Source organism: Strix aluco, chromosome 9 (genome assembly GCF_031877795.1).
Source record: "Strix aluco isolate bStrAlu1 chromosome 9, bStrAlu1.hap1, whole genome shotgun sequence".
NCBI lineage: Eukaryota > Metazoa > Chordata > Aves > Strigiformes > Strigidae > Strix > Strix aluco.
The window spans coordinates 31,808,344-31,831,063 of NC_133939.1; the positions used below are offsets into that span (position 1 = coordinate 31,808,344).

A 22,720-nucleotide genomic window follows, 5' to 3' on the forward strand; every position below is an offset into this window, starting at 1 on the left:
GTCAGCATTATTACTAATAAATTAAATTTTCTCTATATGTGTCAATGTGTGTTGTTGCATAAAAGTCGAGTGCTCACATCAATCAGACTTCTACAGTTCAGATTTTTCTGGTTTGTTTTTTTCAGCTTTCTGCCTCAAAGTGAGGGCAAAGAGCAGGCAAGCATATGCATGTGCGTTATAGCATGTAAGGAGTTACTGCTTTTATGTCCCGTGAGATGTCGTATGGCAACAGGTGGTTGCTCCACTTCAGAAGTAGCTCATTAGTTCATCTAAGGAGCTGTCATGTAATTAATAAAGGTAATCTGGAAACTTTCTTCTGGCTGTGGCCAGGAGACCACAGACCCCGAGGACCAGAGGGGAGCAGTCTGACTGTCCGGGTGGAGCTTGCCGGTTGATGTGTGCTGGCGAGGTGACGTGCCTGAAGACAGTCATAGGTACAGCACAGTGTTTGTGTGGACAATGGCTGGAAAACATGAGCAATGCCTCACTTGAACATTGAGAAATGGATGGTGGCACGGATGGGTGTTTCTCCACCTGCTCAAAGGGAAGTAGTGGGTGTTCCTAAGGTTGCTGGGAGCTCTCAACAGCTGGACAAGAGGCTTCCCTTAGTTCAGCTGTCAGGTGACTGCATATTCATCGTGCGTTCCCAGCAGTTATCTGAGCTAGTATTTGCCTCTGTGAGCAGTACCCTACTAAACAGTAAGAGAAGAACAAATGAGAATAGCTTATAAGGGAATACAAGTGGCATTCATCACCCATGCCAATACACGTGTTGTGTTGCCCAGTCTTTCCAAATGAACCTGTGCAGCCTGTGCTATTATTTCCCAGACTGCCTCATCTACAGATGTCGTGCAGTTACCGCGCCCTGCCAGTGCTTCTGCAAGAGGTACTTCCCTCCCATTAACCTTTTGCCAGTGCTGGGTGGGACCAGAAGTTTTGCAAGAAAAGTTATAATGAGAAGCTCTCTAGTAGAAGTTGTGGCGTAGGGTGTCCACATGGCAATAATATTAGTAAAGCCCTCTTGATTCACATCTGACCAGTTTTCATAATGTAAAAAAATTTTATTTGCTTTAAGGATTTTTGTTTGGGTTTTTTTAGGTTGTTTTCAAGGTAATTGGAAGACATTTGTCATGTGTGTTTGAGCTGTGTCTATTGATCACTATTGTGTCTCTTACCAAAGCATGTCTGGGGTGACTGTAAGGCAGTGTAAAGCAGTAGGACTGACCATTTGGGGCATTAGAAAACTATTGGGAAGAAACACATTATGGTTTTCAGTAGAGGGACATCTTTCTTTCCATCTTTCTGTCATCTTTAATTTAAATCAGGAGATTGTTTATATTTGCTCAGAAAACACTGATAGAAACATTAATTGCAAATGTTTTATCCTTTGGTTATAAGGAATGAGAACCTCTTTAGGTGCTAAAATAGTTGAAAAAAAGAAAGAAAAGCAATATTCATTTTAGGGAGGATTAGCAAGATTAATACTGGGAACCTGGGATAGCTGAGCTATAAAAATCTCATGAAGGCAATAGCAGCCAGACTGCCCCAGTTGTCTGCCAGGGAGCTCAAGGAAGAAGGCTCTCCAGCATCCTCAGAGCACCAGCGCCTTACAGCATGCACGTGCATCGAGTTCAAGTATGGTAGAGTGCCCAGTGTCCTGTCAGGGAAACAGAGCCTGGGCTGCATGATCCTGTTCTTGACCCCAAGCTGACTCTGATGTGATGGGTCTGGGTCTGTCTGACCACTTCTGTAGTTATTTTGCAGATATCCTTACCCCCTGCCCCCCCTGATTTCCTCTTTAGTAGAGTGGTGGGGGTGTTTCCAGGATTACTGTGGGCTTTAAAATATATTCGTGGAATCCAGAGATCTCCTTTGTTGTGTGGCACTTTTCTTTGCTGTTGCAACTCAGTTTCTTCTGTTGATTATGATGCATCACTTTGGGAATCTGGCTTAGGGCAGAGATGCTAGATGTGGTTGTACTTGAAGTAATTTTCTTTTGTAGGAGAAATGGGATACTTCACAGCTTTCTTTTTCATGATAAAATTCTGTGGTTTTGTGGTTTTTGGAGGTTTTTTTCCGTCTCTGCAAGTATGTAGTAACTTTGCAAGTTGTGGTAACTTTGACAATCTTAGATAAACTGCTCCTCTGTACAGTAGGTAAACTTAGGACTTGTCCAAAAGTATAGCAAGGGTTTCCAATACATTGTTGAGCTGGAGAAAGTAATTTCTGTTACTCCTGTCGTGCTGGTTGAGAAGCAGGTACAGAAAGCTAGAGAATGTTCAGCTTTTCAGAGCTTGAACGTAGAGAGCTCTTCTGCTGTTTGAGATCTCTCACTCTTTGGCATCGGGAAACACTAGTCTCTTTCTAACCTCTTTATTTTGTGGAAGAAGCAGGCTTCTGTCGCGCTGCTGCCGTAGAAGGGCCAAAGCAACAATGACTATCGAGGTGGGGTTTCTTTGTTTTAGAGAGGGGCTGCTGGATCTTTGGACCCCATGTGAAATTAGTCCTGGTACTGGATACCTCACTAATTGGACAAGGCACCTAATTTTAGCCACTTCTCTGTCATGGAGGGTCAGTGTCCTGCCCCATGTAGCACTGCTGACAAACTTTATCCTGCAGAACTAATGATTTGGGGGTACCAGCCAGTTGCTGTAATTGTTTATAAACCATCTCCCTTCTGCCAGGAGAGTCTTTCACAGTGGTCCTATCCGCTGGACCTTAGGGCGTGTATCAAAAGTGCTTCACTGCCCCTTTGATTGTCTTGTCCTTCCTGTTCCACACTTCAGCAGGTGGAGCTGAGGACTAGACCTACAGTCTACAGTTAGGCTTCAGCTTAGAATTAGACTTGTATTGTCTCTAATAACACCGGGTGATTGAATGCCATTTAATATGTGTTCTTTATCGAGAACAGGCATCAGAGCTACAGGAACAGTTTTGTGAGAGAGAAATCGTAGAGCTTCCCATGGGCCACGGGGAAGCACCTGTGAGTGAGAACACAATTATCTTACCTCTTTAAGTGCAAACACTGTGGTTCTTGTATAAAAGACTCAAAACTTAGTTCTGGTTTTGTTTATGCTAGTGCAAGCTCTGCCATCTCATGGTGCTGGAGCATGTCTTAAGCTGCAGTTTGGGCCCTGCTGTTCCTCAGGTTGATGAGAAACTTGTGTTTGGCTACTGCTTGTGAGGGGGTTGGTTTCATCATGTAAAACTCAACGTGCCCAAAAATCCACCACATTCCAGAAATCCACCCCTGCTCACTTTGGCAAGCAGCAAAGTCAGGATTTATGAAGCAAACAGGCATGAGAAGTAAACAGGTTCAAGACTTTTTGTAACATATATGATTATATAGACAACTGCTATTGCATTGTTTGGGAGGGGCAGGGGTTGGTAGTCACTGCAGACTGCAATGCCCATGCAGTGTCCTTCATGCTTGGTAATGTACAGAATTTATTTTAAATATAGGAAGTTCCTGATTATGTGAAATTTTATTTCAGATCAAGTGTTTAGAAAACAATTATACAGATTACAAATAGAACGGATTTTAGATCTAATTCCCAGTGACCATATGTATGGTGTGGTGGTTGAGCTGGGAGAAGAGGGTAGTGGGTGGTGGGTTTTGTGGGGAGTGGTTTGGGTTTTTTTTAGCATAACACAATAAAGGGAGTTTTCAGCTGAGCAGCCATCTCTTCCTGCAGAGGAAACTTGCAGGATGATGTTTATGTTTGTTTCAGTCATCAGAGGTGAAGGGCACAGTAATGGTAAGCCTGTGTTTCTACAATTGGAGAATATTTTTCATTATGAAGGAAGTCTCCAAGGTCAACAGCTACAATAGCCGGAGAAGTTACATCATAAGCCCACATCTGCACAAGGCTGCTCTCTTTCCCCCACGCCTTTTCTTTTTGCACGCACTCGCTCTCTCAGCTTAAGTGTTGCTCATGTCACTTGCAAGAACGGATTTGATTTGGACTTCTGTTTACAGTGTCATTTAGCTGTTAAAAAAAAATACACCTCCAACCCAAAAAAAGGAATTAGTATCTTTCTCCCTAAATAATTGAAAAAGTCTCACTATAGTCTTCTGATATCCTGTACATTCCTGAACTCAGTTTGTCTAGCTACTGTTTTTTTTCAATGAGAACTGCGCTGTATGATGATGGCAGCAGCAGCACCTCCTGAATCTCGTCTGGGCCTGTGTGTTTCTTAGTTATCGTGGGATAGTAGTGGGCATGGCAGCTCATGCCTCTGAGCTGCATGTATGTGAAGAAGAAAGCTTTTGGCTATTTTAGCAAAATTTGCATGAGGGGTAAGAGAGAAGACTGGATCTTAATTTTTCCAGGTCACTTTATATCTCCATTTACTATGCAAATGAATGTTACTGGTACATGTAATACAGTTTGGAAACCCCTGATACAGTATATTTCTCTCTGTTTGGGGTTATTCTATTTTTGTGTTTCTAAATTGCTGAAATTTCAGTGCAAGGACTGTATTTTATAATCCTCTTTTTGACACAGTATTCTTTTTTTACCAGAGTTTGCTCGGTTTAGCTTTAACAAATGCCTGTCAATCTAAAGTCAGCTTGTCTTATAATGGCAAGAACAAGGACACTCCTTAGAAGCCTACCTGTCCATTTTATTTGTTTTCCAATCTCCTGATGTTTGCTCTTATTCCATCAACAGGCTTGCAAAGCGAGAGGTTGCTCTACATACTCCTCATTGCTGTAGACCTTATTTTATTTATACACAAAACTCTGACTCAGTATTGTTGAAGTCAGATGAGTCTTTCCCTGGCTTCAGGTTGTTCTGAATCATTCTATAAACCTAAAAGTCAAAGCTGCTTCTAACAAAGAAAACAAAACCTTTTTCCTTCAGTTCCTAGCAGAACTTGTGTTGTGGTTTAAGTCTGTTGTTCATGTCTAATCATGTTCACTGGTGATCATTCCAAGCATCATATATTAGAGTGAAATTACCTAGTGTTCAATATTTCCTTGATTGCATTTGGTTTGTCCACAATTACTGCATTTAAGAAGGGTGGTGGCGTTCTGCCATCCCTGTTCCTCTCTCTGCAATTGGGAAAGGCAGTCATGAAGAGGTGCAAACGTCATCCAGGTAGCTAGGTAACCCTGAGTATTTAAGGAGCTGAGAATAAAGGCTGACCTTCTTTTAGGTGTGGACAGGTATGAGAGAGGTTGGATTGGACTAGTGAAAGAAGGATTTGTAAAGCTGAGAACATGTGTTTTGGAAGGTGTGCTAGATGTATTGGCTATAAGTTGCTTGTCCTTGCCTTGCTCAGCATCGTGGCCAACATTTTACTTTATTTTCCCAATGGCGAAACAAGATTTGCTTCAGAGCATCATCTTGGCAAATACGTGGAGTGCCTTCATGGCATTCTAGGTGGAGGCTTTTTGGTAAGTAATGAGCTAGTGGTTTCTTTTATGTTTATTTTGGAGCTACTTGGTATTACTGTTTTACCAGTTATATAAATTTATTGATCAAGTATGTTAACAGCAGGAATCTCTGGACTTGTATCAAAAGAATTTAGCTATATTACCCCATAGGTATTATTAGTTACTATTGGTTACCTTATCAGAAACATTATGTCACTTCAAAGCTGAGAAAATTATAGGGTCTATGTCGCAGAATTCAAAGGCAAAACTGGAATCAAACCTCTGAGTGGGTCACAGTTTGCAGAAAAGGTTAAATCTTAATTTTTTGTTATATTATTGAACTAGTCTCCTTTTAAATGTCCCTAGATAACTAGCATTTAGTTACAATTCTTTAATTTCTGTTATCTGAGATGTTAACAGTTATTTCTCTGCCTCTATCAAAGTCAGTTGTCAAAGCTTTACATTCGAGTAACAGCAAAGGATAAAGAATTGAGGATGTTCATTATAGGACATAGTTAATCAGAAGCTCTTATTTTCTACCTTTTCAATTTTGTGGACCACACTGTAGCATATTTAAGTTCCCTGACTCCAGGCTTCCTTTTTCATTTGCTTTTAAAAGTCCTCTTAAGAGATAGGCTACAGATCGAAAGGTGTCTGCAAAAAACGATTGCGTGGTAAGGCCCTCCATCTCGTGAGGGGGGTTTACAGCTGTGATACAGCCCCGCTGGAGCCTAGACTGGCATTTGCAAAGACTGGGCGTTACACACAGAATAATACGAGTGAAATCAACGGAACTGCTCCTGGAACACACTTGTACAACCTCTCCTGGACCTGCAGCACTGGGGCTCAGCAATAGGCTTGAGTAAGGGCTGACAAGTATGTGACTGTTCAACTGGATAGTTTTTATTGTAGTATCTTGCTAAGTAAATCTGTGCAGTTTGCAGATAATACTTTGTTCTTTATGGCTTTCCAAGGTACTCCTGGGTGTAGAGTCTTTATAAGTGCAAACTATTATTAAGTCCTGTTAGTGCTGGTGGGGAGGATGATCTGTTCAATGAACTCTGCTCCTTCTTGATTTTTCTGCTAAAAACTCTGGAGTATTCATGTTTCTTACAGATAGCTTCTGCTTTGTTACTTTGCATTTCTGTCTGTAATGAGAGGTTTGCCTGAATTGTGCAAAATATTCCTAGACTTTCTACTCCAGTCAGACTGCTTTGTCATCACACAGGCAGTGATGACTACTCTTCAGTGGCTATATGTTGGTAGTTGTTTTTTTTTTTTTAAACAAATAATTGAAAGACTTGTCCTGTAGTCCCCATTTGGCAGGAAGTGAATGCTTTTTTTTTTTTTTTTTGCAAAGCATTTTACTAGCAGGATGCAGCCTTTAATGTGAACAAAAACTTTTTAAAGTTGAAGTACTTTAAATTGCAGCAATACCACAGCAGGCTCTTTATCGACAAGGTCTTTATGCACTTAAGTGCTGTGTATACCCAAAGCAGAAATAGAAATGTACCTACCCTGCTGTTGGTGCTACTGATATCAGTAGTGAGATGCCTACTGTGTTAAATAGGAGTAAAACTGAATAATCTCTACAGGCTGCCCCCCCAGCCCCCTGCCAAGAAGCAATATAAGTGAACGCAGTGTGAGGATTGTGTTTCACCTGCCCTGTCTGTGCGACAACCAGAACAGTGTGGTTTGTTTGCTGTGTTCCTAGGTGCTCATCCCAGCTGCAGTGTTCATTGGGCTTCACAACGACGACTGCTGTGGGTGCTTTGGCCATGAGGACTGTGGGAAGAGCTGCGCGGTAAGTGGGTCTCTGTGCTCCAGTCCCAGATAATCCCGAAGACAAATGATGGCTGTGTTGAACGTTTGTGTCTGTTTGCTGTGCAGATGCTGTCCTCAGTTCTGGCAGCCTTTATTGGGATCCTTGGTTCTGGATACTGTATAATCATTTCAGCACTGGGCTTGTCTCATGGACCGTATTGCTTTACTCGCCTAGAGAGAAACTGGATGTATCCTTTCACTGAATCCTCTGGAGGGTAAGTTGTCTGTTCCTGGGGGTGTTAGGTCTTTCCCCACATACACATGGGCTTTATTCCAGTACCGTTCAGCAATGTCCAGTAACCATATACCAAGGTCCATTCGTAAGTTTATGCTTCTCACTAAGAACTAAACAGATGGCATCAGTTACCCACACTGCTACAGTTTAAAACCAAAGCAGTATAAATCCTCTGTTCTACAAAAAGGGATCTGTGCATTTATAGAGAGAGGTAATAATACCTATATACCATATACTGTTCATGCCCATGAAACCTCTAACATAAAGTGTAAAGTTTTAGGACTTTGAGGGATTTGCAAACTATGAATAGTGGTCGTTATGAAATTTGCTTATTTGTGTAAGAATCTGTTTTGTGAGGCTTGCTTCTGAAGCTGCTTTGCATCAGTGTAAACTGGCAGAATGCCTTCATTAGTGACAATAGCATAGAACCTTTGCAAATGGAAATAGGAGAGGTCTATAAGAATCTTTTCACGCTGCAGGGTGAGGAGGGCCAGAAGGTCTTAATTATCCCTAATTAGGGTTCTCCAGCAAACCAAGCCTGTGTAGCTTTGTATGCTATTCCCCATTAATCCCCACAAATCCTGTGGACTGGAGGAGGATTTGGTTTGGATCATGATGTGCTTTGACAGTGTCTGTATGGTTGGCACCTGGAGGCTGTTTCTAGTAACAGTTTATGGCTGATGCTGGACTAGAGGCAGCTTGAGTACTAAGCCACATAAAGCTCCTTTGCAGCAGAGAGTTTGAATTCTGCATTCCAGTTGCATCTCCCCCAAGAGGGGGCATTCCTCCTCCCCCCACCCCCCTCCTATGTTCAGTTCTATGACTGAACATAAAGAACTGAGTTAGGTCCGTGCTGAGGCTCAGTGGTGCTGATGTTCTGAAGATGTGGGTGAGGAGTAACAGCTGGAATACTGCAGTAGCCCTCTGAATTTGTGTTGTGTTTGGCTCTTCCAGAGTAGGTGTGTGAGAGCCCAAAGACAGCAGCACAGGGGAGGAAGTGACCCATTTGCTTCAGAACAGTAATTGCTGTTTTTAGAATAAAGGCCCAGTCCTGAAAAGTTCTGTGGGTGCTTTGAGAAACAGCTTTGTTCTTTCAGCTTTCTTGAGCTTGTGTCTCACTTTAATTAGTCATAGAAGATTCTGCCTTTATAGCTTAGCTATTTTTTTAAAAAGAAATTTAAAACTTATTGAAAATGTATGGTTGATGGTTCAACATGTTCTTAAACAGAGCAAACTGCACAGAATAAACCATTGCATTTCCTATTCCCACTTAGAGTGATTATCGTCAGTGCAGTTACAGACTAGATGTAATTTGGTTCCAGTGTACGGTAAGCATCCCACTCCCTCACAGTGTTAATATGCTTTTAATTGCTGTGTACAGGTACTTGTTTGAGTATAACAAGTGGTCTGCCTGTCAGGAACCTCACAACATCGTGCAGTGGAATGTCACCCTCTTTTCCATCCTCCTTGTCTTGGGAGGAATAGAGTTCATTCTGTGCTTCGTACAGATAATCAACGGCATTCTCGGAGGAGTGTGTGGGCTGTGCTGCAGCCATGAGGAGGTAAGTTATAACCATGCTTCTCAGATGAGCGTGAAACATTGTTGTTACTGATGCTACTATGGAGTCTTACTTAGCAGCTATTTTTTTTTAGGTATTCTTAAGCAACAATTCAGTGTACAACTTTTTTTATAGCCCTGTTGTGTTAAACATTTTCATGTAGTATTTGACCACATGCTTTCAGCTGATTCCTCAGCTGTCACAGTGAGGTTAGTCTGCATAGGAACTGGAAGGCTTTTTTTCCTTCCTGTGGCACATGTGGTCATTAGCACTATATAGGCGATATAATGAAATACAAATCTGCTGATGGTGATGGTCTCTGACATTGCTGCACAGTGGGGTGCAGTTTTGTGGTGAGCTGCTTGTTCTGACTGTATCGCTTTAGCCTTGTATTTTGCTCACAGACTACTGAGAATGTCGTATGTCATGAAAACTGCAGCATCCTGGCCTTACTTAGTAAAAGTAAGATAAGGAATTAAACTGCACACAGCTAACAGAACCTGCAGAAAGATCTGGGGGGTTTTTTTGAATGAGGAAGGGGAATTTCATCCAAATTTCTTTGGAGTCTTGTTAAACAGTTTGAGTATGTTGTTACAATCAGTATCGTAGTGGTAGTGTTGGAATTGCAGTGGTTTAAGGTATGAACCAGATACGATTTATATCACACACATGTTATGGCTAAGAATGTTTCAGTTTTTAATTGGCATACTTGAATGTTGGGGCTCTTTCAAAGCTATTACTGGCTTCTCGTTCCTGTCCTCCATGCTGTAGCTGCAGTATAAAGAGCCGTGCTATGGTTGTCTAAATGTGGTCGGTTAATTTTAGCTCTTACAGTTGGATACAACATTAGCATTCTTCCCCTTAATATGTGTTTCTTTCTTTTTGTTCCCCCCACAGACATACGTTTGCTAGAAACCTGACAATGCATTGACATCGGGGCATGTGTGTGGTTTTTTTTTATATTCCATGCATACTAAAATGCACATTGTTTGTTGTCAGACTGTGCTGTTGCCATCAATTTCACTGACTTGGGGCCAGCCTTTGTTGTTGGAGTCATATGTAGGTTTTCCACTAACCAGCCTGTATCTAAGGGCAAAATATATTCTGAATTTCTTTGGTTCATTTCATCTTAGTATGGGAACGGCCTGAACATGTCAACTAAGGATGCCTTTTTTTTTTTCTTTCTACTGACACAACAGCTCTGTACTTTATACTGTCTTCCCAATAAAGTTGCATTTTCATTCTGGTGTTGGAATGAACACAAACCCAATCTAGTCTGGCTTGGATATAAATGAATACTCAGCCGGAACAAAAGCAAAGTATCAGTAAAATGTGGATGATCGAGGGCAGACACATGCACTTCACCTTTTCAGGATTTTTTCAGAACATCTGCTGTATTTCACAAATAAAGATTTGTATTAAAAATGCCCAGCAGGTGTCAGTGATTCTTTCCCTGCCCATGTGGAAACACTGCTTCCCTGGCCTTAGAGTAAGGGACTGTGGGGGCATGAGAATGTGAATATAAAGCAGTCATGTTATAACGTCCTTTTCCTCTCCAGCAGGTTCTGTCAGAGTGGGAGCTGCTCCACTGTTTGGTTTGGATCATTTAGCCGAGCCAGGCGATTGCGCATCAGCAGGAGTATGATTGATAGTTCAGTGGCATCACCGGGGTCTGACAGTTCAGTGGCAGTTCTGATGGATACAGGAGTTGAGCTGCCGGGCAGTTGAGCTGCCACTCTGTGTCCCTTCTGCTGCTCTCCCAAGGGGCCTCACCTCCTGACTGCTCAGAGTCTTGAGACAAGACACCCTGTGAGTCTGGGGCCTGTTCAGTACTTCAGCAGACCCCCAGGCCTGGCAGGGTTCAGACAATATAGTGCAAATTCAGGTCAGCAGTGGCACGTTAACCTGAAATAGCTGACTTCACCAATAAGCAGCCTGGAAACAGTATTCTAAGGTCCTGTGCAAGAACCTCCAAAGTGTAGTTTGTAGCGTATTACAGTGAATGTTTTGTCACAAGATAAAGTAAATCTGAATGATATGCTGTCAGCAGCTCTGGCAAGGTCAGTGTGCTACGGGCAATGGCATTTTTCAAGTGATAACCAAAATGTGACGTGCCGTTCATTTCAAAGAAATGAGACTGATTGCCATTATTGCTGAGTTTTGGAATGTAGCATTTAATGTCGTCTTTGAAAACAGGTAAGTTTCTGTTTATGGGAGAAAAAGAATTTCCTGTGGATGTCAGTGCATACTTAGTACTACTGTAACTAGGAGGGAGGTCTTTCAAAGGCACCCAGAAACTTGAGGTCTATCTCAGGCTGTTCTCACACTCAAGTCTGCCCAGTACAAATACATATCTGAAAAAAAGAAATGAACTGTGAAAACAAAATTGTGCACGCACATCCGCAGCAGCAAAAACTCACAGATGGGAAGTGTGTGTGTTTAGAATCTCAGGACAAATACCACTTATTCATACATAAATATGTAGAGGTAGTTGAGGGCAGTCTTTCATACTGTTTCTGCTTGTTGTGTTTATGCCTGCCTTGCCCCGCTATGGGAGAGAGGAGAATATGCATGTGCAGGTGTGTATACACACACAATTCCTTGCAACTGCGCAGTATAGTGTCTTTGTATATGAAGCAGCACTGTTTGAAAAAGGATTTGCAAATTTAAATTGTGTGTAGTGGGAGGAGAAGGAAAAGAGAGTCTTGATGGAGTAGGGTATAATTCCCACGCAATTTACAGAATTTTGCCTTTGTGCTTGCATAATTGTTACTTGTATTTCTGATACACACAACTAATTAAAGAACTGAAACAATTTTAGAGATTCCAGTGGACAGAATGATTAGGCTAGAGTTTAGAATTAAAACTTCAGCTCAGATCCATGTAGCACTAATACACAGCGTTACTGCTCACTGTTTATCTTGTCGCTTAAAAAAAGGCCAGCTGAATCCCTTTGTTGCCTGATGCATCAGACAGTGTTTCAGGAGTTTTATCAGTTACATCATGGAAAACTGGTAGTTTCAGGTTATTCGTTTCAGTTAGCAGAGCAGTCACTCATCCAGAGTAAACATGACTTTTCGGTAACGGGCTCGGCATCGACTCATGGATATTGGCAGCAACGGGAAAGCAGTTCTTGCAACACTTGGTAAGATATTTGAGAAACTGTTTGCTGGGTTTGCTTAATACTTGTTATAATATGGTTGCTTCCTGTTCTAGCAGTACCATGTGCCAGCAAAAAAACACACCTTGATTTGGTATTTGCAGAGCTTGGTTCAGATACAAAAGAAATCCTGATGCAGACCGCTGTACTGCAGAATGAGTGCTGTTTCAGGTGTCATTTTCCAACTAAGTTTCTTCTAATCAGAACAGATTACTATGAGAAGTAGCAGCAAATTTGATTATAAACTAAGATGCTCACTAGTAATTTTGGCCTTTGCTTTTAGAAAGAAAGATTTCAGCCTATTACGTGATCTCTGAGTTTTGTAATAAAAAAAAAAAAAATCAGTCATGGGCCTGCTTTTAATTCTGCTATTTCCTCTGATCTGTAAGGCACAGTGTTGATGACAGTGTTCTGTCTGTGCTTGTGACCCTGCAAAGGGAGGTTTGCTGCTAATTTCAATTAGAGGGAGGCCTGAAAAAACTGTCCATAGTGATTAGGGAGTAAAACAGAAAATATGGAAAGATCCTCAAAGTAAACTCTGAGGACTTCAAAATGAAACCACCTAGAAAAAGGAGAGGAGAGGGAAACAAGAGAGTCACAGCAGAGAACAGGTAGAAAAATCGTGTAATTGCATGAGTGCCACCATGCCCATTTCCTTGGGTGATCTCATTCAAAGCAGTCAGAAGGAATTGGTTACAACATGCAACCCAGCTTTTATGAGATCATGAGAGGAGCCTCCTGTGTGCAGAGCCTAAAACAGCTCCTGAGGAAACAGAAGGAAAATAGGCCATGACATCATTGCTTCTAAAATCAGCAGTCTTGCTTTTGATAAAGCCCCAATTTTTTTTGTTCTCTGACTATGACTTTCCCGTTGTGAGCATTCAGACAGCTCTGGTTCTGTGTTACTGTGGTGAATGTTTAGTTGCTCAGGGAATGATGACACATGAAAATGGGGAATCTGTCTGGCTTTGGCTTTGCGCAGTGCAAAACGGCAGGCATTTCAAAAAACAGCCAGACCTTTTGTCCTGTACAAGAAGTCACATGTCCTTAGGTCAGATCCATAGCTGTACATACTCAGCTGTAAACACAGAATAGAGCAACTGGAGAAATAGCAGGATTTAATTCGTAAAACAGTTGAGCCGCATAATTATGCAGAAAAGAGTGAGTAATTAAAGTGTGACAATAAGTCTGCCTGGCAGTTTCTTGGGCTTCTGGACTACCTGCAAGGTAGCCAAAACTCAACTTGGTGTGTTTGTGAGGCTGCCCCAAGTGAGCAGCAAGTGTTGGTTGGCCCTTAGGGCCATGTCTGCCAAGCTCTGGTATTAATTCTCTGTGGTGTGAGGCAGTGTGTGCCCCTCTGTAGAAAGACTGCACATATTTATCATTTGACAGCTCCCTTCCCCATGTAGGGTAGAAAAAATTTTGAGCTGCAGTAAGGCTGAGTGTCACAGAATATCCACATCCTGGTCTGTGTTCTCGGGAGGAGTCTGTTTCTAAGCAGTCACTAGGAAATGAGATTTTTGAAGTTCCTTCCTGAGTCTGACTCCTAGACATATTTCATTTGGAAGATCACAAAGGAGGATCTTTTAGAAGGGAAACTGCTATTTAAAGATATGTGCTTAGAAAGGACAATGAGTTTAGACAGCGATACTCATCCATTGTTCTGCGAACCCTTAAACACGTCTGTGTCTCTGGAATCACACCCCAGTCACCTGGTTCCGGTGAACATCAAATGACTGAGTCCAGCTGAGGAGGTCCAAACACTTTTCTTATCTAAAACCTTGTAATCTTTTGTTAGCTTAGAGCAAAACTTCTAAAGTTCTTGAGAGATGGCTTTAGAGACATGTGGAAGCTGTTTGAGTTGTCTGCTGATACCTCTTGCACTTTGGAGTATTGTTGTTAATATCCTATTATACTTCCCTAATGGGAAAGCTTCACATGCTGCCAGTTACCAGCTTCCCAACTACGTGTGGTATTTTGAAGGCATCTGTTTCTCAGGTGTGATGGTAAGTGTTGATTCTATGGATTTTTAATGAATTGCAATCCGCTGCAAATAATATTGGGTTACTGTGCAGCAACATAATTGTGCTTTTAAAGAGAACATGGATTACTTTGGTAAAAACACTGCAGGCAGACAACTTGATCAAACTGAAAAAAAAAGTAAATATACTGAATTACATGCTGTGTATACTATTTAATTTCATGTAAGTGATTTTGCAGGGTTGACTTTTTTTTTTTTCCTGCTGGCTTTTTTTTTGTGTGATTTATGCTTGTATTATGGAAGCAGGCACTATGTTGATTTAATCCTCTATGGAGGTTGAATTAGAGCTCTTTTACCAAAACAAAATGGAACAAAAACTGAAAAAGCTTCTCATAACTGTTAGATGTTTGTAAGAGCTGTGTGCAGCCCAGTATTTAGAGGACTGGACACAGTTCACAGTGCACCAGGTGCCACTGTTGTTAGGCTAAATACAGCAGATTGTCTCACGGTTTGGCATAGTAGGATTTTCTCCATTACATTTGTAACGTGCTCATCCGCAGTAGCAAGCGAACGCAGAGTTGCCCACTGCTCACACTGTTCTCTGTGTTCATAAAGAACCGTAGCCTCAGGGACAGAAGGCAGTAATGTAATAAAAGTGTGTGTGCACAGTCAGTACTTAAAACAGGTCTCCTCTGCATAAGTAAGGTGTTTTTATGAAGGTGCTAAACTGGGAGAATTATTAAAACATGAGACATTCTTTTCAAATTGTGTGTTCTTCCTAAAGCAGAAGAAAAACCTTATCTTTTCCAGTGGAGTAAAAAACTGTCAGGTAGAGAATTTGAACAGAAAAACATAGTTGAAAATTTGGGAAAAAGTTACCTACACAGTGATATTCATCTTTTGAAGCATTTTTAGCCTTAGGATTATTACCAGTTTATTAAAAACATATATATTATCCTGCAGCTTGTGAGAGAATAGTGCTGTAGTTCAGAAATATTCCCTTTCCATATTTTCCCTTTCAAACCAGTGCCTCTGAGTGGCAGTTCATGGTTCTGGAGTCCCAGTCTTATTTACTGAAATGATTCTAGTATCAGGTTTAAATAATTCAATAGTCTGAGAAAAAGAGTATGGATACTTGACAGAGAAAGCAAACAAGTCCAGATGAATTCAATTAAAAGCTTGTACAACTGCCTTTTTCTAATATGACTGTTGGTGACAAGGGTGATACACTTCCATGGATCAGGGTATCGGCAAGAAGCTGTTGAACTGATGTGGTTGTGTCAATAAAATACCTTTCCCTTCATTGGTATTGATTCTTTTACTTGTGAGCTTGGGTTTATTCTTTCAGCTTCAGTGATACAGCTGTGTCTGTGCTGGTAACACTTTGCTGTGATAGGAGACACTGTACTCTTGTCTTTCAAGTACACGAAACAAGTACAGTAACAGCCTGATAAAACGGTTCTGTGGTGCACCTCAAGCAATTGTGCTCCGCTACTGAGCAGCGTTACAGTCTCAGCAGCACACAGCCGATGCAGTCCCCCCCTCCCACAGGTGACGAGGCTTTGGCTTCCTATCTGCAGTCATTTCACTGACCTTATAATGTCCTCTTATAGATCCTTCTGTTGGCAGTAATTCTAATAACACTGGAGTGTAACGTGTTCTATCGGTGCTGCCGGAGTGAGAGCTGTAACAAAACCTACAGGGTGAGTCCGTGTTTTATTCTTGGGCATCTCTTTAGCATTTGCTCTGAGTGACTTCCTGCTCCTGTGTTTCCAGCACATCCTTCTGCTCTCTCTACTGCTCTGTTTCCGCTTCCTTTCACAGAAGAGGATTCTAAGCTGGGTTGAGAGGTCACAGAAAGTGTAGCACCTTCCTTCTGAAGCACAGTCAGGACGAAAGAATTAAGCAAACAAAAAACGACACAAAAAATCCTTGTAAAATAAAAATGTAGAAGGCCTGAGAGTTTCATTGAAGTACCCCAACTAAATAGCTTCACCCCCTTGCTTGTATTATTTGGAAGTTATTTTACACTATCTGGGATGCGAACATGTTTAATGTGTGGTTGTGTTCCTCTAGCATTTTGGGAAACGGTTTTGCAAAAATGCAAGTTTTTAAAAAAAAAAAAACTAATATCCCCAAACAATATTTAACTGAGAGTTGTGAAACTGTCTTTAATCTTTATTTTGTGCGTGTGTGCTTGCTATTCTGTACCTGGTATTTTTCTTTTTGAATTTTGAAGATTGGGACTATCAGATGTGAAATTCAACCCCAAGGAAGTAGCTAGGCAGGCTGAATGACTGTATTTGCTGTGGATACTGTGTCCACACAGTAATATTTTTCTTTCTTTACTGCAGAGTTTTATTTCGATTGTGCTAGCCCTGCTCGGAGTTGCTTTCTCTGGATACAGTTGCATCATTTTTACCTTGGGGTTGATCCAGGGCCCCTTCTGCAATTCATCACATGGATGGGATTATATCTTCAAAGACACTGCTGGAGGGTAAGAAACATCAGTGTAACTCTTCTGGAAGAAACTGTTCATCAAAACAGGAGTCAGACAAATTCTGTTTTACACAAAATGGCGTAGTCTCTTGAACGCAAGACCTATATTGGTGAGTGAAGTTTTTCAGCTTCTTGAATGAGCACCTGAATCCTCAAAGAAAAGCATTTTCCTCCTTGTTTAAAGAAAGATTAAATGTAGGAATCTTCATACTGATCAGACCTGGTGGTCCATCTAGATAAATGTGATTGTGCCTACCACCAGATAAAGAACGTATAGCAAAGAGTGTAAGATCAGAGTGAGCATAGATGGATACTTTTGCAGAATATTCTCTCAAATTCCTCAAGGTTTTGGGTCAAAGAGTATAGATGGCATTTTTATATTTAATAATTCAGTAGGTTTCTCTTCAGGTCCTAAAGCTCAGTGACATCTGTGGTTTGATCACTGGTCATTTTTTCATACAGCTGCTGTATCTCATAAAACACCTAATCAAGGTAGACAAGGTGTTGTCCGTGTCCCAGCCTCCTCAAGGTGTGAAAGGTTTGATTCAGATCTGTAACCTGAGGCTGCTTTTGCAAGATTTTACATTCTCCCTTTAAAAGATCAAGGCTTTATAAGACTTGAATATTTCCAGTCATGTAATGCCAGGCTCTTCCAGCTGCACCTGAATGCACCGAGAATTAAATTTGTCAGAGGATCACAAACAAGTTTCTTCAGCATCCAACAGTAGTTCCTAAGCTATGGCCTTCTCTGACTACAGCCAGCTTTATTTTAAAACACTGAAGTGCATCCTGCAATCTATGCTATATATCACCAGCATTATCATCCCATTTGTAAATACAAAAATGAGAGTCTGAGTTCAGTGTAAAGGGCCACATGCTGAATAATGTACTCCAGATTTGGCTCAAAGCATTTCAGTTATGAATGTTTAAAAAAAAAAAGACAACTGACACTGAACAAGTGAGTCTAACAAAGGTTCTTGCAATTACCCTCCAGGCTATGGCATGTCTCAGTGAAAAGGGCCCATGTCAGCTGTGCACATTATGATCCCCAAGGATGCAGATCATGGCTCTGGAACAACTGGAAGTGGCACATGGTGACACTCACCTCGGCTCTGCCCTTTAGGCTGCGTGGATTGGTTAGACTGACGGTGTGGGGTGTTCCTGCTCTCTGCACGGGACTGGTGTCAGCTGGACTTAACCTAAAGCTGAAATTAAATCAATAAAATGAGAATTCCTGTTTTAAACTTGGCTTTTGCCATTTGAAAAAATAGCAGTGTCTGTCTAACACTCAGGTGTGTAAAAGGGAAACTAATGAAGCAGATGTATTTGAGGAATATAAGTCTTATCACTCAGATGAGTTTGTCAAACCCATGCAGGAGTTATGCTGGTGTAATGAAAGACTAGAGTCTGGCTCCTAAACTTGAAGCATATAAAGACCAATATTTTTGTTTTCTATATATTATAGGTAAAATAATGTGTATTTAAATTGAATTGCACCCACCACATTTAATTTACTTCACATTGCTGTTTCTCCAATAGGTACCTCACAGATTACCTTGCTTGGTCTCGGTGCACCGAACCCCCTAACATAGTGGAGTGGAACACCATTTTACTCTCTATTCTGATAGCTCTTAGTGGACTGCAGCTGATCATCTGTTCTCTCAAAGTGGTTGCTGAGTTGAAACGGACACTCTGTGGGACCTATTCTGTTTTTGTCCAGGTAACAAAATATCTGAGGTAATTTCTTCAGCATCTCCAAGTCAGTTTAGGTTCAGCAATTTCTCTCAGTTGAGGACCTACCCTTTTGGTTTATGTATTCTCTATGCTACTGCATTTTTTTTACCAGAGGATATGTACTGATAACAACTCTATTGTGTTTCATTCATTTACTGATACCTTATGGTATACGGGTGTTGGTGACTGCTTACGCTGACCTTTAGGGCTAAGACTGAGAAGAAAAAAATGTGTCTGGGGATTCAGCACCAATGCCGAGTCCATTACTCCTATGTCAGCAGAGGTTTCTGAGTACCTTTCTTCTAGCATTTAATTTGAAGTCATTTTTATCAATGTGTGGGTTTCACAGCAAACTGAAGATGCAGGAGGTGATATGTAGCAGTCGTGATCTAGGCATTGGTTTTTACTATGTTTTCAGTAGACCTCCTAGTTTTGGATGGGGTAGAGTTAATTTTTCTTCTTAGTAGCTAGAGTAGCGCTGTGTTTTGGATTCAGTATGGGATTTGGTATGAGAACAATGTCGATAACACACTGATGTTCTCAGTTGTTGCTGAGAAATCAAGGACACTCCAGCTCCCCATGTCCTGTCTGGCGCATATGTATAAGAAGCTGGGGGCGGGGGGGGCACGGCCAGAGCACTGTACCCAAACTGGCCAATGAAATATTCCATATCGTGTAACGTCACGCTCAGTATGTAAAGGAGGGTCAGCTGGGAACTGGGGGTTCTCTTTTGCTTCCGGGATTGCGATTACGGGAGCTTAGTTTCCTTCAGGATCGCCAGTCAGGAATGGGCTCGGTATCAGTCAGCAGGTGGTGAGCAGGTGCATTGTGCTTTACCCGTTTGTACTTTCTGTTATTGTTTTACTTTATTTCAATTACTAAATTGTTTTTATCTCAACCTATGAGCCTCCCTTTTACCCCTCCAACAGCCCCCGTCCCCTGGAATGGGGAGTGAGCGGCTGCGTGGTATTTGGCTGCCAGGCAGGTTTGAACCCTGACAGTAATAACTGAGAGGGCTCTGCTTTGGGCAGAGGAATGAGGTAGAACCCCGGAGCTCAGGTGGCTGATGCTGCCAACCTGCATGCTGGTGGAAAGTGGTGTGGTTCAGCGTGGCCCTTGGTTTCCTCAGCATTGGAGGGAAGGTGACATTAGACATGCTTACCCTTCCCTGCCTGTCTGCACTGGGATCGAGGAGCCCTCGGGGTTTTGTCACCAACAATCTCAGTGATGACAACACGTTTGAGAGAGGTTTCTAATTAGGAAAAGCTGCCATCCCCAAGAGCGTGCCTGCACGCCCATACACACATGTATCTGCGTGCAGTCACACACACAGACAGCGCGGGGTTGTTTCTGCCCCGTAACGGGGAGCGCTGGGTGGGCAGAGCAGCCTCTGCAGCTGAAACCTCCTGGGCAGTGCCCGTCAGTGAGCTGCGGTGCCACGCTGGCCGCAGGCAGGCAGGCAAGGAAGCGCTTCTTGTAGGAGCTGACTGTGACAGCAGCCCAGGATGAGGTCAAGGCTTGTGGCAATTTATCTCAAAACACTCCTCTTGCCAGTGAAAGAGCCTCACCAGCCTGGGACCCAGATCAGCCGCCACTGAAGGCAAAAGCGAGACTGTGGGCTTGTCCCTGGGCACAGGGCAGGGTCAGCTCTGAGCTCCAGGTGTGTGTTGGATTTAGACTGGATTCCATTTGAACAGTCGAACAACATCCATATTGATTTGACTTGGAAAAAAGAGGGCAACTACTTCCTTCCTTTTTTATTTGCAGGCCGGGATTCTCTGAAAATGACGAGGAAATCTTCACTGCTTCTCCCTCACACCCAGAAAAAGAGAGAAATGGCTTCTCCAACATCTATGATGGTAGATTTGGGTGCTGCAGACAAATTAAGCCCTTGTCTTAAATCTATGTCTCTCAAGCCTCTCTATTTTGGATGAAGTTATTGAACTGTTTGACATCTACATTGTTTTACTTGTTTTCTAACCTGTTCAGTTGTCCCCGACAGTGACTCCTCCTTTTTTCACCCTCCCATTTGTTCTGACAACAGGGAAGTTTGAATACCATGAAACTGCATTTGTATGGAAATCACCTTTTTTTTTTTTTAAAAAAATAAACTGCTAGAAAACTGCTATAGAGCTTTTATACTCCCCTCTCTTTGTTTAGAACACAGGAGTGTTCTGAGTCACATTGCAGTATGTCGGGAGGGGTTGTTCCCTGGAGAATTAGTGCACCGGGTGAAGTCATATTTCTAAATGAATAGATTTTAGTTACGGGTAGACTGTGATGCTCACAAAAGGCAGCAGCCTGTCCTGCTCATTCTGTCTTGAAAGTTCTTAATTGCACAAAGGAATTACTGAAAAAAAGTCTATCAAGCCTCCCTGCAGGTAAGGCTTTTAGAAAGGCATCCAAGCCTGATTGAAAGATTAGATACACAGCTCTGAAGTTAGCCGTGCTAATTAGTACATGTTAATAGCTGCACTGGGTTTCTTTTTATTTTATACTCAGAGGCAAACTTTTTTTTTTAAATGGACTATTATATGACTGGAAGGAATACATGAGGGAACCTTGTGAGCACCCAGTGCTAGCTTAATACTCTTCTAAATACCCTGACCTTGCTGCAATGGAAGGCTAATGTTCTTGATGATAAGAATCAGATGAAAAAGAATAATCTGTTTTAAATAAGCAGCTAAAAAGTCTTTTTAATTTCACAAAGAATTATTATTTAATTCCCAGTGGAAATTCAGGGATTCACAATGGAGTGGACATATGGCTCATTTGCAGCTGCATGGGCAACCTCTGGCTGTATCCAGCACTCTGGTTTTGAGAGAATGAACACCCAGAGGAAAGCGAAATACGTACTTCAGACTTGCAGTAATGCACATATCCCTATTACATCAGAACTAGCAGGATTCAGGTATATGAACATCTAATATTAAACAGTGTTAGAACGGCAAACCATACAATAAGTGGTAGCTGCAGGTAAGATATTTAGAAAAATAGAGTATACCAGTCATTTAATTCTGTTTCAAGACAATATTGAGATTTTGCCTTGATATTCCATTACCAGATTGTTTTGAAAAGCCTATTTTTCCTGTAGGATTTGAAGAATGCATGTAAAGCTTTAATAGCTTAGTTTCTATTAAGTTAGAAGAAGTAATAAAGAAATTAATTATGTTTAAGAATAGGGCTAGTCTTTTGGCAGACAGTTCAAGGTGTCATGGGTGTTCAGAGGTGCATGACAAAAAGGCATGACTATACAATGGGGACTGTTTGCAACTGCACTTCTGTTTTTCCTTAGGCTTAAATATACATCATATTGTGTATCTAAATAAATGATAATCCCACATTCTTATGGATTTGTGGATATTGTTTACGGACAGAAGGAAAAGAAAGAAAACTTAACAATCAACCCGTACTGCTACCAAAGATCTTGGAGAATCTTGCTGATTTCATGCCTGCAAACCATGAAGCTGTTTAGTTTGAAAACGTTAGAAATATTTGAAAAAAGGTTTTTCAGTATTTGGATGAAAAATAGTCTGTGTGGGGTAGACATTCAAAGCAGAAACCCCCTAGAATTGCTAAATATTCCTAAAGTGAATGGCGCCATTTCACTGAGGAATGCGAGCAAACGGGGTATTCTATTCAGACTCCAGCTCAGCCACGGGGAAAATACAGGCTTATCTTTAGGTAAACAGGGTCTATTGAGATAGATTTTGCTATACTGGATGAGAGCAATTAAATACCTTAAAGTTACACCTGGAAACCCTTAACCCTTTATCTTGCTCCTGTATGTGTCCTTTCCACTTTTCAGTAACTTCTGTCTCTGATCATGGAAAGTCTTGAGCTTGGTAGACAGGAGACACAGAGAACAATATCTGGTTTTTCCATAGTAGTAGTATTAGTGGCTGTACCTAACCATTGGCAAGGCTTTGCTGTCTTTAATTTTTTTTGGTGATTGTGTCTTGTGAATTTACATTTCTGCTCTAACACAGGTTGATATCTCCCATTTCAGCAGTTTAAATCAAAGAATGAGTTTAGTTCTTGTTGGACTTACTGATTCTGCAACCCTCTTCATCCATAATCCAGATATGACTTGACTGCTCAGCCTTTAAACGAGCAGTTTATTAATTTGAAATTGGTGGTAGGAATACTAAAGGCTAACAGTGGGTTGCATTTACAAATTTAACAAGTTGCTTCGCATTGGGCTTTTGATGTAAGGCAAAATTAAACTTGATCTAATCAATATGAGTCCTGATTCAATCCTAAATATGGTATTTCTAACAAGAGATGCCATGAACTGTGCGAAACCAAGATTCCTGTAAGGAACATGAACTGACTTGAAATCTAGACG

At 41.5% G+C, this 22,720-nt stretch overlaps 1 protein-coding gene across 3 annotated transcripts in view; it reads left to right on the forward strand.

Annotated features, from left to right (window-relative positions):
* LOC141927309 (transmembrane 4 L6 family member 18-like) overlaps positions 1-22,720 on the forward strand; it is a 31,292-nt gene that overhangs the window by 6,867 nt on the left and 1,705 nt on the right. Inside the window, exons 1-8 of one of the 3 annotated variants that reach the window (XM_074834478.1) lie at positions 5,210-5,401; positions 7,095-7,184; positions 7,271-7,419; positions 8,821-9,001; positions 15,753-15,842; positions 16,494-16,636; positions 18,178-18,358; positions 20,140-21,721. In XM_074834478.1, the coding sequence (XP_074690579.1) occupies positions 5,225-5,401; positions 7,095-7,184; positions 7,271-7,419; positions 8,821-9,001; positions 15,753-15,842; positions 16,494-16,636; positions 18,178-18,358; positions 20,140-20,154 (1,026 nt within the window). In that variant the 5' untranslated portion in view covers positions 5,210-5,224 and the 3' untranslated portion in view covers positions 20,155-21,721. Of the gene's footprint in view, positions 1-5,209; positions 5,402-7,094; positions 7,185-7,270; positions 7,420-8,820; positions 9,002-12,171; positions 14,165-15,752; positions 15,843-16,493; positions 16,637-18,177; positions 18,359-20,139; positions 21,722-22,720 lie in introns of those variants that run through there. The other 2 variants (XR_012624357.1, XM_074834477.1) reach the window with 2 other exon arrangements.